We start from the raw sequence: 16647 nt of genomic DNA, 5'->3' as shown, positions 1-16647 counted from the left end.
TTGGTCAATCAAGTATACAAGACTGACTATTAGATTTTTTTTTTTTTTTTTTTTTTTTTTTTTTTTTATGTTTTGGAGCAAGGAGAAGGGGAAGGGAAGGCATTTAAACTCTGAAGTTGGGAGGAGAGTGATTGGTAAATGATGCCACTGATTCACTTGAACAGCAGTTAGAGAAAGAGAAGGCTAGGGATACAGATGGTGCACAGAATGCTTTACAGTCTCGCTGACTTGACAGCATTGCAGAGGAAGGACATCCTTCAACTTCAGTAAGGTTCAGTAGGGACGAAGAGAAGACATGCACTGAGCTATTTTAATCATGCAGTTGCAGCTGCAGGCAGTTCTGCATTGTAGGGTTCTTTTTCAAAAGCATGATTGCCCTTGTTTACATGGAGGAGACAGATCCCCACTAATTGGTGCCAATATTTAGTTCACCATCCAGTTCATACAATATTATTTTCTTGTATCATTTGTGCTCTTAGTATGCAAGTTTCCTTGCCTGATGCAGAATACATTTTGGAGTGAAACTCTATTCAGAACCGGGGTTTGTTTAGATGTTTGCTCTCTGAACCCTGCTAGAACCGTGCTGCCCTTCAACTTGATAGACTTTTAGAATTTTCTAGACTCTTCTAGATTATTCTTGCTATATTGTTTGTAAATTTATTTATATTACAGAATATCCTAAGCAATTAAAAATCTAGCTGCCTTTATAAAATCACTTAACTAAGCATTTTTTCATATTCCTTTAGAGAAAACAAATTTAAATTCTAGACGATAGGAAGCAATTACAATAAAGTACGCGTACTTCTGGAGTGTTATATTTGTTCTTTGTCACTACTGTCAAAAGAATAATTTGGAATCCACTATAAGCATGGAACTGTTCTTAGTGTTACACATTATTTTTTTTGAGCCTACTCAGCTCTAGGACTCTGCATAAAGTTACACTTGTACATTTTGCATGTTACTGATATTTTGTCATTAGAATAAAGCCAAGGCTTTGAAGATTTCACCACTGACCTAAGACCAATATTGCATAGGATATTAAAAATATAGTCAATTTCTGCCCTTTCTGGAGGCAAACTCTTGCAACTCCACTTGGAACATTTCGCCATCAAAATAAGAAAAAAAAAACAAAAACACCTAGCTGTAACTGCATAGTTTATATATTTCTTAAATTCCCCTGATCACTGCTTTGTAATCATCCAGATGTTCTGTGGGTTAATATTTTTGTTCAGTTTAATTACACTGAATTATTTTCTGAAATTAAAAGGAGCTGTTTATTGAATTTTCCAGCATTGCCTCCTTTTGTTGACTGCTGGCAATTTTAAATTAAAATAATTATTCTTTATAATTCTCATACTTACAGAGGTTAGCATTGTCTGTACCTTCCCTTGGGCTGAACTAAAGAGCTTTTTGTAATATAGTATGTTTTGCCTGAGATTACTTTTCTTAAAACAAGACTGTTGTTTTTTCTTCAGGTCATTGTTTGAAAAATAGACTTAAATATATCTGCCAAATGTTTGCCTTTATTTTAAACTGATGTTTTAAAAGTTGACAATTATCAGAAAGATCTTCTTTCCACCTAAGGAGCTTTGTAAACCTTTGGATTTGGTATTAGGTATCTTAATAATGCTTTGTAGTACAAAACTGGTTTTCTTTAATATGTTTTCTCTTCCAGAAAAAAAAGAAAATGAATATGGTCTTTTTAAAATTCAACCTCAACCTTTTTGTGATCAAAAAAGGAAATTTAATTACATTTCTACCTTTTGCAATTTCTACTTCTCATCAATAAATGACTTTTGCTATCAAATAGAAATCCTGTTTGTCTCATTCTCTGACCTCCAGTCTCTTTCCATCTAAATAGCTTCCATTGGAATCTGTACTTGGGTTCCTTCCCTCTTTACACTGGCTTCACTTACACATATAATTTTTCATTTTCTTCTACAACTTTTAGGATTCACTTAGTGTTTATTGTCTTGCAGACAATATTTTGCATTTTTTTTCTCTTTTATTTACCTGGGGTGGAGTTGGACTGCTTCTATTTTCCTCCTAGAATTTATTAGGATAGATAGATGACACAATGCTGGAATCTAACAGTAATATTTTGAATATCCTTTAACTTTTGCAGTTCCAATTCTATTGAATGAAAGAGACAGGCGGTCTGAAAGGTAGAAGGTAATCTTGAAAAATATGTCACAATAAAATACAGAGAGTGGGGTTTAAAGAAAATGGTAATGAACCACGGAAGCAAATGCCGAAGGATGTTTGGGTAATTATGAGTCATTGGCACATAAAGCAATTTTAGTACAGTGTGTTACAGAGGATGGTTTTGAAACCTTTAGTGGGAACAATAATCTGAGATCCAAGACCACTTCCCAGGATGGGCAGGATTACTGAAAGTGCTTCGTTTGGTTCACCTTGGTCATATATATATTTTTTAATTTTATTAGTTTCAAGTGCACAAGACAAAGCAAAACTTAGATGTTTATCATTTATAGCCCTCACACTGTGTGAACCCCCCTCTCCCTATCCACTATCCCTCTGACATCGCACAGACACCTTGGCCATATTTTTAAGGAGAATGGAAAGATTCAGTAGAGGTAGAAGCTTCTGCAGTAGAAACGGATAAGCAGGGAGAGGAGGCAGGGAAGATGGAATTTTAAAAATCCATGCACCAAAAGTTTGTTTTGTTGGAGACACAGAGAGAACACAGACAGTTTTGTAAATGATACTGGAAATTTTCAAGTAGAAAGAGGAAATGTCATGTAGGGGAATTTCCATATGCTCAGTAAAATGGAAGAAGTTTTTTTTTTTTCCCCCTCTTTCTTTCTTGGTTTGCATTAATTTTGTGATCTGCCTTGGAACACAATAGGAACAATAGCTTGGGACAAATGAAATTATATCAATTGCCTTCATATATTTTTGTCACTTTCTCCTGAGCTTAGCTTGGGATCCCCTTTAACTGAGAGCCCAACACCATCAATATAGTCAGGAGTTTAGGGTGTTTTCTGACCCAAGTTGAACTTGATGTTTATCCCCAATGCAATTTTGTACATATTGTAAATCAGGAAGGTAATCAGGCCCCACTTTACCTGATCATTGCCCACACTTGCAACATGCACTGTCAGTTCTCACTACTTTGTACTCTGTTAGGTGTGTTCTTTCTACAGCGCCTTAGGCTAAGGTGACTTCTTCACCTGACGAGTGTCCCCCTGCCCTCCCACATGTCTCTCATATTTCACTAGTTTTCATCTTTGAAGACCTTGCTTAAACTTGATCTCCTTCGTAAAGCTGTCTAAAGCTATAGCTAATCTCTCCCCCTCTGGTGAATTCTGCTCAGTCCAAACTTTATTTTTAAATTTCTTTCTATTTTCTTGGGTAGACTGTGATTTTTCTTGTGGGAAGGGCCATAACTTCTATTTCTTTTAGATCCATTCACTTTGTCAGGTGTCAGGCATGTGTTAACTTTTACTAAATGTTCATGTATTAAATTGTTTGTAACTGGTGTTTTATTTTTACTTGGTGACTATAATAGTATTTAAAATATGCATGCTCCTAATATTTGTTTTTTTATTGTACGCCACGGATAATGGAATATTTTTGATGTTTCAGGTCCTCTTAATAAGCTTCATTAATTTCGTAATTTACAATATTATTTTCAATTTAAATTTTATTTTCCTTTCTCTATTTTCACGGTTTTCTACATGTTTCGTTGGTCCCAAGCCTTTTTTGTTGGTCCCATGACTTTTTTAGGATGTTGTGGTAACTTGGCAGAGAATTCCTGGGCTAAGGTATTCTTTCCTTTCATTTCTGAAATGTTTTTCAGCTGTTATCATCGTCTTCTTCACTTTTTTTTCTCTTAAGTTCATCACTGATCGTATAATTATACCTTTTATGCCCTGGGTTTTTACTATTCCTTCTCTAGGCAATATAAAACCATGATATTTCGGATATATTTAGCATAAGGAAATGCACTGATACATAATAAATTTTTATTTTATTTATTTATTTTATTTTATTTTATTTTTTTGGGGGGTGAAGGGGAACAGTACTTTATTGGGGAACAGTGTGTACTTCCAGGACTTTTTTCCAAGTCAAGTTGTTGTTCTTGCAATCTTAGTTGTGGAGGGCGCCATTCAGTTTCAAGTTGTCCTTTCAGTCTTAGTTGTGGAGGGCGCAGCTCAGCTCCAGGTCCAGTTGCTTATGCTAGTTGCAGGGGGCGCAGCCCACCATCCCTTGTGGGAGTCGAGCCGGCAACCTTGTAGTTCAGAGGACGCGCTCCAACCAACTGAGCCATTTGGGAGCTCAGTGGCAGCTCAGCTCAAGGTGCGGTGTTCAATCTTAGTTGCAGGCGGCAGAGCCCACCATCCCCTGTAGGACTCAAGGAATCGAACTGGCAACCTTGTGGTTGAGAGTCCACTGGCCCATGTGGGAATCGAACCGGCAGCCTTTGGAGTTAGGAGCACGGAGCTCCAACAGCCTGAGCCACTGGGCCGGCCCCAATAACTTTTTATTTTTAACTGAACTCATTCATTGTTAGTAATGCCATTTATCTTGTAATTTGGTTGGTATTGGGAAGTGGTAATTTTCATGACTTGTGCAAGCCAAAGAACTTTGTATTGGATAAAAAAATGACAAAGAAAACATTTAAGTTGATTAAATTCATTACAGAATAATTACAAAATGCATTTATTATTTATTGCAAAATAAAGAAATTTATTACGATGCTATCTACATATGGCATAAAAATACATATTTGTGTTTATTTTAGGAGTCAAACATTTTAAGTCCGGTGCAGGATGGAACAAAGACACCTCAGATTGACAGCAACAAGAGCAATAACTATCGGATTGTGAAGGAGGTCAGCAGAAGTAGAATATTTTTATATGGGTTTATGTTTGCATGGCAAAGAATTTTTGTGTATATATTATACTTAATATAATGTTTGTGATACTGCTTTTCTTCGTCTTTTTAAAGATTTTGATTAGGCTAAGTAAACTCTGTATACAGAATAAAAAGAGTCGGATTCAACATCAGCGATTACTAAAAAATATGGGAGCTCATTCGGTGGTATTGGATCTTCTGCAGATACCCTATGAAAAGGTTAGTTCTTAGTTTTTTCTTTATTTTTTTTATTTTTATAAATTTCAAACATATAGCAATGTTACAATGCATTTTTTTTCCCTTGAGTTATTTGAAACTAAGTTGACAAACTGATGGCACCCCTGAGTCACTTAGTGTATATTTTTTACAAACAGTGACCCTCTTCTCTATAACCACACAACTACCTTCCAGATCAGGAATGAGTATGGCACTTTACTACCACTCAATCCTCACAAGCCATTCACATTTCTCCCTTTATCCCAATCGTGTCCTGTTTGACAAAAAGATCTACTCAGAAACAGGTGCTGTTTGGTTGTCATGTCTATTTAAAATTTTTTTTTTTTTTTACTGGAATTTTCATGATATTGAAACTTCTGAAGACAGACCAGCTCTTTGGAAGACTGTCCCTTAGTTTGGGTCATATGAGATTTCCTCATGATTAGATTCAGTTATGCATCTTGGGCAGGAAAGTGACGGAAGTGATGCTAAGTTCTTCCTACCACTTCCCATCAGGCGGCACACAGTTTTGATCTATTCCATTGCTGATGAAGTTCACTTTGATCATTTGATTAAGGTGATGCCTGCCAGGATTCTCCACTGTGAAGTACTCATTTTTCCTTTGTAATTAAGTATTTTGTGGAGAGGTTCTTTAAAACTAGGTAAATATCCCATTCTTTATCAAACTTTCAAATTTTTCATTTATTTATTTTCCTCAGTATGGACTTGTGGATGCTCATTTTATTCAATAGGCTCCACTAAGTTTCTCTCATTATTTATTTTGATTCTCAGATTGTTCCAGATTTGGCCAGTGGAGCTCCTTCCTTTAAGCTAGCTTGTCTGTCCTCTGACCGGTCCCCATCATTCTTTGAGTTCCTTGTTCTTTTGCATATTAAAATGTTCCAGGCTCACTTTGCATTCTTGTTCCAACTCTGGAATGAGCCATTTCTTTAAGTAGCCCCATTTCTGTTTGGGGGAAAATGGTACTTAGAAGCAAAGTTCGGAGAACTAAGTGTACTTAATACTGTCGGGGTTTTGCACCCCTCCCTAGGCCCGCTACAGAGACAAAGCTAAGGAATATCTATGTGTGTGTGAATATAGTTGCTCATTTATGAATACTCTATAATAACTAGTCTTTCATCACTGCTGCCCACTCTTCCATATACATGCCCTCTGCACCTCATTCAGGCTCTGACACCCATGGTGGATGCCCTTTTTATCTCTTGCACATGAGTGTGCCATGCCAGGCCTCTTTGGATGCAGGTACCCTCCTCACTTGGACTTTTACTCTTCACACTGGATTGCCCCCACACCTACTGACTTAGTTACTTTTAATATGTAAATTTATGAATTCTACCATTCCTTAGGTGGCCTAATTCATACTATGGCAGAGAATGCAATAAAAGAATTATTGAAAGGCAACAAAGGGTATTAAATCCTCAACATTTACTATTCAACTTATTGTATCTTTGATGCTGTAACATGGGCATTGGACATGTGATTAGGTCCCTTCTTTTAATCATTGTAGAATTGAGTATTTTACTATTGCTTTGTGTTTATAGATTTGCTCAGTTTTAATAACTGGATTGTTCAGAAACAAAAAGGATAAGAGTTTCGAGGAAATATCAACTACAGTAGAACTGGTCCTAGTGTTCTTTACTGTCCAGCTTTTCAGTGGGATTTGAGTGTTCCTGTGGCTGATGTTCCTTTTATGCCTCTTAGCTATCCTTGCATTATACACGTAAAGGAAAGTGTTAGTAGATTTCGAAATAAAAATTCCCTATTTTAAAAACAGGAAATTCATCCCATTTTATATATGAGGTAATGTGTCTACTAGTGACCTTAGGCTGTTTGTTTAGTTATAGATGGAATAAATACTCCTAGATTAGGCAAAAAGAAAGCATTACAATTATCGAACATAGACTACTATTCAAAACATGAGTCCATTTTGTATCTCTGACACTGACCACAGGACAAATGAGAAAATCAACTGCCCAGGAAAAGTTTAGATGGTTTCAGCGATCTTGTTAAAAAGACCCTTTTAAGAAGAGAACTCTGCATTCTTTGTGAATTTTGAGACTTAAGTTTCTTAATGAGTCTTATAAGCAAATGGTAGTATTATGGAACTTCGGAAAATAACAGTGAATAAGGAAAGCGCGACCTAAGAGTACATGTACTAAGAAAGGGGTGGGGGGAAGAGATGGGGGAAAGAATAGGGGAGAAAGCAAAGAGGAAAAGGAAAAGAAAGAGGTAGAAATAAGACACAAAGTAAATAATAAAGGAGGGGCAGAGAGAGGGGAGAGGGGAGGCCAGAGACAAGTTCAGAAAACTGTATATAGAGAAATTTACAGTGTGGGGGAAGAGAGAAAATGTGAGTGGGGAAAGGGGGCAAGGCAGAGGCAAAGGAGCTAGAAGCAGGAGAGGAGTAGAAGTGCTGAGAAAAGGAACAGATGCTGGAGAAGCAGTGGGAAGGGAGATGATTGAGAAAGGGGGATATAGGAGGTGAGGAAAGAGGAGAAACAAAGAAAACAAACAAACAAACCCCAGGAAGATCCAGATACCTAGAAACTCTAGGAAAGAGGGAAAATCCAAGAAAGAAGAGGAATGAGAGGGATTGGAGGCTGCAGCAGAGAAGGAAAGAGAACCAGAGAGAATGAGGGGGGCGGGGTTGGGGTGGGGAGAGATTGAGAGAGAGAGAGAGCAGAACAAATGTGGAACAGAGGGAGGGGAGAAAGAGGCGCTACAGAGATGGGAAATATAGTGGACAAGCACAAAGGTTGTGGAGAAAGACAGATGGATTGTGAAAAAATGGAGCAGAACTGATAATAGGAGGAGAAATAAAGAGGAGAGAAACATCTAGAAAAATGGGGGGTTGTTCTGTGGAGGTAACCAGGAGAGGTATAGGAAACGAAAGAGTCTAGAGAAAGGGGAGCATAAAACAATGACAAGGAGAAAAAAGTGCACATGCCCCAAAACATTATTTTTTGATAACATTTTTGCTCTGGTATGTTTGTTTCTCTGTATCGTGTGCCACCCTTTCACTTATAGAATGATGAAAAGATGAATGAAGTAATGAACCTGGCCCATACATTCCTGCAGAATTTCTGTCGGGGAAATCCACAGAATCAAGTTCTCCTTCATAAACATCTGAATTTATTTTTAACTCCTGGTGTAAGTATTTTGCTGACTTCTAATATTCGTAGTCAAGTGTCCATCAAGTTTATTTTAGCAGCATTGATGAATAGAATTTTATTACTCTTCATCACCTCATTTTTTTCCTTGTAGGGGTTCTCGCCCTAAAAGTGAATATATTTTATTTCCATTAAGGAAACATTTAAAGAAACTTGAAAACATACACAAGTTTTACTCGCAAATGACCACTTCAGTTATATGTATATAGTTTAATTATAGGAAGATGATGTGGTAGAACAAAGGACTAGCTCTGCAGTGCCATGAGTAAGATAAATATGGAAAACTCAGAGGTGGAGTTCCCTCCTCTCCGTCAAATGTGTGTCAGCGGGTGGTAGGGAACAGCTAACTTTGAATAACAGATAATTAAATGAATCTCAAGAACACTGTTGCCAACATGTTGACTTTAATGACAATAAGCTTCTTTTTCCAACTAACCTCCTTTGTGAGCTCAGTTTTCTTTGAGTGGTGAATGATCTCATTGCATTTTGTTTAAGACTTGCACAGAAAACCCACTATGCCTTTGCATAAAATATAAAACCGATCACAAACAAGGAAATTAGTCTGAGCACTGTAGAAGAGAAAACCGATCCTGTTACCAGTACAAAGGCATGCCCTTCTCTGTTTAGCTCCTAGAGGCAGAAACCATGCGGCACATCTTCCTGGACAATTACCATCTGTGCAATGAGATTAGCGAGCGAGTCGTGCAGCATTTTGTGCACTGCATCGAGACACACGGCCGCCACGTGCAGTACCTGAGGTTTTTGCAAACGATTGTCAAAGCAGATGGTAAATATGTGAAGAAATGCCAGGATATGGTCATGACGGAGGTATGTTCTCAGTTTGCATTTTGTCAGCTTCACCCAAACAGTATGGTCAAATAAGTGTTTTTCTGTTAATTTAGAGTGAAAAAAAACAGAAACGCAACCACATAGGTTTAGAAAATAATTTAATCATGACTACTTAAGCATAAATGTATTTTGCTTAAGTCTAGTGAAGTGACAAGTTGAGTTTATAATTTTCTAAGAGTTTATTTTTCTTTTTGATCCTTAAGGAATTTGTGTGCTTTAAATAATAGGTAAAAGTCTATGAATTGTTATATAGGTCATTTAGAATGAAAGTGACAAAATTTTATATTTTTAAGTTTTCAGTATATACCAAAAATGGATTAAACTCTGTTTTTCCAGTGCCTTTATTGTAGAATGGGTGTTCTCTGCTACTCTTTGCAGAGCTTTGAAGAGAATTAAACTAAATATTAGACATTATTCATCAGTGATTTATTACACGTGAAAACTTAGCTATTTAAAGTAAATTAAAGATGTAAGAAAAACAAATGAATGAGGTACTTAATTGGCTTTGTCATTTTCATTGTGCTATTTGGCATTAAGCAAGATTTACAAAATGGATAAGTTACTCACTGGGAACCAAGTGATAGGGTGGAGAGCTGACAGCTCTTTTAGCCTCTTTGGGTAAAGCATCGCCCTGTGACCTAATGGTTTTCTAAAGGCCTGTATGGATTAAGACAGCTTTCAACCATGGCTACCAAACTGTTATGCAGTAGATTATATGGTTTTGAGAGATTTTCACAATTACATACTTTAAATTTGAGAATGAGGGTGATTTCTATGATACAAAATGAGCCGCCCTGCCCTGTATAAATCTTAATATTAATCCAGCTTAAAGCTTTGAATTTTCAATGTAGATTTTTGGTATAAAACATTTTAAGGAACATTTTCACTTGTACAATTTACCTTTTTCTTACCTACATTTACTTTCGCATTAGTTTTTAAGAAATGTGGGGGAACTAATTTGATTTTGGATTACAATCATCAAAGAAAGAATTAAAATGGGAAAGCAGCAAATATTTAAGCCAATTCTATGACAACAGAAGATGAAGTGTTCTTATGTGTAGAAAAGTAGTTGAAATATAATGTGTTAAGATATAATACGTATTTTGACACATATACATTTTCTTTCAACAAAACTTTCAAAGCCAACTAATTCCTATCAAATAAAACAGAAAGAAAATTATAGAAACTATATTACCCACCAAAATATCTCACCTTGGGGTTAGAAAATTGGTACTTGTAATAGACAATAAGACATTATAGATTTTGAGCACTAAAATCACCACCTGCTAGAAATCGCCATTAAAATTATGTAAACAAAGTAGGAAGGAAAATTTGTGTCCTAAAACCTTGTTTCTTTCTCTTTCTCTCTTCTCTTTTTAAATGTCTTCTGTTTCTCTTCATTTCTCCTATCTTTGCTTTTATGTCTATTCTTTATTGATGCTCATGACACATGGAATTTGTGATTTTTAGAGAGTTGATATGGCTCAATGTACTTGCTTACTTATTCTGCCACTATTGAAGGGGATGGGGATACTTTATTCTGCTTTAGTAAAATTAGACTTCTGGGATTTGTCATGCTTTGGCAATAGAGTCTTCCATTTGAAGTAGAGGGAAATAACTTGATTCAAATATTTTGCAGGTTTAATTTCACTGGGTAACTCAATGATGACCAATTTACTATCATCCATGTCATTTAATTCTTGCCCCCATCGCTGCTCCTATATCCTGCCTACTAGTTTTGATAGCATTCATAACTAATCACTTAGCACATGACTAAAATCATTTTACCACTTTGCCTTGGTATAGTTCTGCTTTTGCAATATTATTGTTTTTACAAAGTTATACACGGGTTTCCAAATAGAACGAACCTTTGGCAATAAGTGCAGGACGAATATTTGGACTGTTACATAGACTCTCTTATTATCATTTCAGTTGATAAATGGGGGTGAAGACGTGCTGATATTTTACAATGATAGAGCATCATTCCCCATCCTCCTCCATATGATGTGTTCAGAGAGAGACCGAGGGGACGAGAGTGGCCCCTTAGCCTACCACATCACACTTGTGGAGTTGCTGGCCGCGTGTACAGAGGGGAAAAATGTCTACACTGAAATAAAGTGCAATTCCCTTCTCCCCCTGGATGACATAGCGAGGGTGGTGACGCATGATGACTGCATCCCTGAGGTAAGCCTACAGACTTGTGAATACTTTTTAAAGTTCAGTAAGTGCCAGAAGTCCCCATAGTACTATATATGAAATAATATATTTACTCAAGGAATTGGGGTTAGTTATATTATGATGAAAATTTCAAAGAACATTAAAAAGTTTACTTTTTTAGTTCTACAGAAGCTATGAAAGACAATCAACCTTTTAAAACTGTAGCCATTGGAAGCTACTCCAGGAGTCTCTGAATTCTAAACATGGTCATGTGAACAAACTGAAAGATTTACTTGTAACTTCTAGTGTAGTTTTGAGAATGAAAAAGATGCTTCATAATTAATTCACAATCATTGATAGGAGAGGCTAGGATGGTGCTGTAGGATCATCTATTAGACTCTGCAGGTTTGCCTTGCTTTCTGGAATCTATGCATTCTTGGAAATACAGACACACATTTTGCTTTATCCACACGTCATCTTTTACTGTCTGTCCTAGTTTGGCTCTGATGATAGGGAAAAAAATCATTACTGTGTTTCCCCAAAAATAAGACCTAATCGGACAATCAGCTCTAATGCGTCTTTTGGAGCAAAGAGTAACATAAGACCTGGCCTTATACTATATTATATTATATTATATTATATTATATTATATTATATTATATTATATTATATTATATTACATTACATTATATTATATATCATATTATAATATTATATTAAAGACCCGGTCTTATAGTAAAATAAGACTGTGTCTTATATTAATTTTTGCTTCAAAAGACGCATTAGAGCTGATTGGCCGTCTAGGTCTTATTTTCGGGGAAACATGGTAGAAACTGGTTGTCTGCCAACAGGATTCGTTGTGGTGTATTGTTGCAAAGTCAATAAATGTGTGATACACTGAATATGATATAAATCCAAACATTTTAAATCCCAGTAACTTAAAAAGGTGTCAGGTTAGATTAACTTCCCTACTTTCAGTAGTCCTATGTAGTGATGGACTTGAAAGTATAATTTTGTGGAATTGTTGACACTACAAATACAGGGGTACTTCATGCCCTGATTGGCTTGAAATGAGATGGTGAAGAAAGGAAGCAGTGTAGTAATTAAATCCATGGGCTCTGTCTTTCTTTGAGGTCTTGATTATGGCCATGCTTCTTCCCACGGGCAGTTCTCTCTGACTGCCCACTCTTCTCTCTTATATTCACCTATTTCGCTCTTCAAACTTCAGCTCTTGATCCAAGCATCACTTCTTCAGGAAAGACGTCCCTGACCTCCTATAGTAGCATCTCTAAGAGTCTGTAATTTGAAATTTGACATTTCAATTTTATTAGTTAATAAATATCTGTAGCCCTCACACACTCTCCCAAGATTATAAGCTCGATAAGGATAACAACTAAGTCTGTTTCTAATTCACCATTATATTGTCTGAGCCCGAGTCTATACTTAATAAGTATGTTTTGAATGAATGAACAAATGAATTAAAGAAAGAGTCAGAATCCTGGACCTATTACTTCTTAGCTGTGTGACTGACTCCAAAAAGGTTGTTAACCTTTCTAATATTCAATTTCCACAATTTCAAAGTGAAATAATTATAGTATGTACCTGATGGGATTGTTGGAGGATGAAATTAAGTAAGATATTACATACAAAATGCTGAAGGTGTTTGACATGTAGCAAACAATGAATACATATTAGCTGCTGTCAGGATGATTATGGTAAGGCACAGAATGGCTCTGATGTCTCCCTATCCCAGTTCCTGACACAGGCGCCCTGTCACTGAAGCTTTGTTTCAGACCTTAGCCAAGCAGCGACAAGCACTAAGAACGTGAGAGCTGACCCTGTATTACTTATGGTTCTAACTCGGGTACCATGAATCCCTTGATATTGTTTACATGATTATATATATATATATATATATATGTATATGTGTGTGTGTATATATACTGTGTTTCCCCCAAAATAAGACCTAGCTGGACAGTCAGCTCTAATGCATCTTTTGGAGCAAATATTAATATAAGACCCAGTCCTATTTTAATATAAGACTGGGTCTTATGTCATATATCATATCATATCATATCATATCATATCATATCATATCATATCATATCATATATCATACCAGGTCTGTATTAAGTTTTGCTCCAAAAGATGCATTAGAGCTGATGGTCCAGCTACGTCTTATTTTGTGGGAAATACGGTGTGTGTGTGTGTGTGTGTGTGTGTGTGTGTGTGTGTGTGTGTGTATACATATATATATATATTTTATGGGGATATTTATAACATCCATCACATTTTCAATAAAGAGAAAAGAAAATGAAAAGCAAAAACTACTGGTTATAAACACTTTAGAAGTGGTATATGTGGGTGAGACTCATCCCAGTCCTTTATGAGGAATTTTGCTAAATTTGGAAAGGAATTTTACTACATCTTAAAATATATATATATTTATTAACTGTGAACCTGCTTCTTCTCAGAACTAATAATTTAAATATTTTTGAGTGTCAATAAAGCATTATTTAGTCAACACACTTAAACGTTATATTAGAAATCTCTTGGTTGCAAGAGACGGAAACCTAACTTAAACTAGTTTACATTTTTTAAAACAGGAATATTGGGGAATTTGAAGGATAGTTGTTTAGATGGATCAAGAGGTTCAAACAAATGTCAGAATTCTTTCCATCTCTTATTCCCTTTTTCTTTGTGTTTTTGCCTCATTTTCTTCTTCTCAGCATAATTTTCCTCCACACACCTGGAGAAGATGGCTTCTTGGAATTCAGTTTTACCTTGTACCTCTTTATCAATGAGAGAGAGGGGTGGGGGAGGGAGAGGGAGAGAGAAAGAGAAAATATGACAGAGACAGAGAGAGAAGGAGATGGGAGGAGAGAGGAAGGAAGAGAGGGAGAGGGGATAGAGAAAAGGGGTACTTTGGACTCCTAGTGTCCCAAATATGACAGGCTTGGTTAATGTGAAGTGCACTATCTCATACCAATCATTGGGCTAGGGGAATGGATTACCAGGTCATGTGTTTACCCTGGGTCAAGGGATGGAATGTCTTAGTAAAAGAAGGGAAGTGGAAATGCTTCCTGGGTAGAAACAAAACATGCTTAATCTTCTATGGGAGCTAACACAGATTTTATTTAACCTTTCATAATTGATGTTTGAAAATCAACAATAAAGAAAACTCACTTTCCTTTGTATTTGAAACTTGCACAGGTTAAAATTGCTTATGTGAATTTTGTTAACCATTGTTACGTTGACACTGAAGTGGAAATGAAAGAAATTTACACAAGTAACCACATTTGGAAATTATTTGAGAACTTCTTGGTGGATATGGCAAGGGTAAGTTATACTTTGATCATTAAATACTACTTTATGTTTAGTAAAGTTATCAATATATAGTTTTACTGAACAGTATTAAGAATCTCGATAAAAACTTAGAATTAAACCCAGTAACTTTGGATGTAATCCATTATATTCAAAACATTGTGAATGAGTTTCACAAGATTGTGAGTGAGATTTAATGATTTAATACACACAGAATGCCCAGTACAGTATATGTAGCAACAAAGTGTTCACTTTTACTACTATGTTGATCTGCTATTAAATGGAATTTTAGTGGCCTTTTTACGTTGGTTAAAGAAGACATTTGGCAGAGGTCAATTTGTATTCAAGCTCTTATCGTGAATGCAATTACAAACCATAGCTGGAAAAGATCTCAAGAGGCCTTGACTGCCGCTTTTGGACAGATAAGTACTTGACCAGACTACTCAGGACTGAGTGTTACTTACTATTGCCTTTTCAGAGTCTTCTTTGGAAGTGTGTTTCAGTATTTGAATCATCTAGTGTTTTTATTCATGCCAGTCAAAATATATTCTGCTTTTTTACTTTGAATCCATTTCCTCTTGTCTAGCTTTTTTTGGGGGGGTAAGGTATTGCGGAGGATATATAGAGCTGGTTGGCCTTTTCTAGATACTGTCTAGCATATGCTTTGCTCTGTTAATATTAAGTAAATGAATGAATGGGTGAAGAAAGGAAGGAATCTTTTTGATAGATAGCACTTAATTTTCGTAACTATGTCTTATCCTTTATTTTGCATGCTAAATTATCATAATGTCTGGGGTTTATTATTTTAGTTTCTTTTTGTTTTTTTGGATTTTCTCTGGTTTTCCCTTTAAAATGATGGGACATAATGTTCAAATAAGAGTTTCCCTAATAGACGGTAGGTCTAAGGAATTATCTAGATACTATTATGACTTACAGTGGCCTGTGCCGGTCCTGTGGTTTCCTACATTCCTCAGTGCTGGTAGATTTACACAGGTCTCATTTAGATGTAGTTGAAGAAGAGCAATTAGTAAGGTCCATATTTTCACTGTCTTACAAGACTGAATGCTGACTGTTACCCATTAGCTCACTGCCTCCCTACAACCTTTTCTGGAAAGAGAGAAGACAAAGTGGATATAACAAAACATCAACTGCAGATCGAGACATCCAAGAGCAATCTGGGATAATACAGTAAATCATGTATTATTCCAGTCCAGGAACTCTTTGATTTCATTAAGGTTTGCAGGTAAAATATGCTTATTTTACCTTCGGTGTGGTGTAGCACGAGCGAGCTCCTCTGTGTTCAAGCATGAATCAAGTCAGGCAGTTCCTCTTCATTTCTGTAGAACTAAAGGACACTCACTACCTTTCTCAGGTAAACCTGCACCTGTTTTGGGGAGAAATGACCCTGTTTCGTACAGGATTTACATACCACTCAAATTTCCCTCCATGACCTTGTGAGAGCCCTTGTACCTGATGGGCTACAGGTATCTCCAGAGACCTTGCAGTAAGGGATGGTTTCTATGCCGATGACTGAGCTTTAAAATTGCACGTGCAGGAAGATAGTAAAGAGATTATAGACTGATTTGCAGTCTCACAGTGCTATGGACGAAAGATAAGCTTGAAAAAGACCAAGGTCACATTCTAGGCAGAATGAGCTGTGAAGCTTAACGGATTTTTATTTTTTTAAACCAAAGACAGCTGATGATAACTGCCGCTGATTATGCTACCTTTGAAAGACTCTTTCAGTTGATGTGTTCATACAGCTAAGATGTATATATTCTTTTTCTAAAAAAGTGTGCCTGTAGGGAGGAGGTTTATTTTAACTATTTTGATTAAGTAGATAATGTTGTTATTATTATATAAAGACTCTGGGGGACTTCGGGATCCTCTTAGTCTATTCACTCATCATGTCTAACCACAACAGCTTAGCTATACTGAAAAAAACAACAACACAAAACAGTTTTTTCTTTTCTTCTTGTTTCCCTCTTCTTTATATTTTAAAGCAGCAGTTCTGTTATCCCCTCACCAA

The 16647-nt window shown here is 36.3% G+C and overlaps 1 protein-coding gene across 1 annotated transcript in view; it reads left to right on the top strand.

The window, feature by feature from the left end:
• Nucleotides 1-16647, top strand: part of ITPR2 (inositol 1,4,5-trisphosphate receptor type 2) — a 432120-nt gene that overhangs the window by 186470 nt on the left and 229003 nt on the right. Inside the window, exons 27-32 of the mRNA XM_019737570.3 lie at nt 4769-4858; nt 4975-5100; nt 8146-8268; nt 8916-9116; nt 11070-11321; nt 14508-14633. Of these exons, the coding sequence (XP_019593129.2) occupies nt 4769-4858; nt 4975-5100; nt 8146-8268; nt 8916-9116; nt 11070-11321; nt 14508-14633 (918 nt within the window). The remainder of the gene's footprint in view (nt 1-4768; nt 4859-4974; nt 5101-8145; nt 8269-8915; nt 9117-11069; nt 11322-14507; nt 14634-16647) is intronic.

The sequence above is a fragment of the Rhinolophus sinicus genome, chromosome 1 (assembly GCF_057876585.1).
Source record: "Rhinolophus sinicus isolate RSI-liver-muscle chromosome 1, RSI-T2T, whole genome shotgun sequence".
NCBI lineage: Eukaryota > Metazoa > Chordata > Mammalia > Chiroptera > Rhinolophidae > Rhinolophus > Rhinolophus sinicus.
The sequence above is the reverse complement of the archived record's forward strand: the minus strand, read 5'-3'. Positions and strand labels throughout refer to the sequence as shown.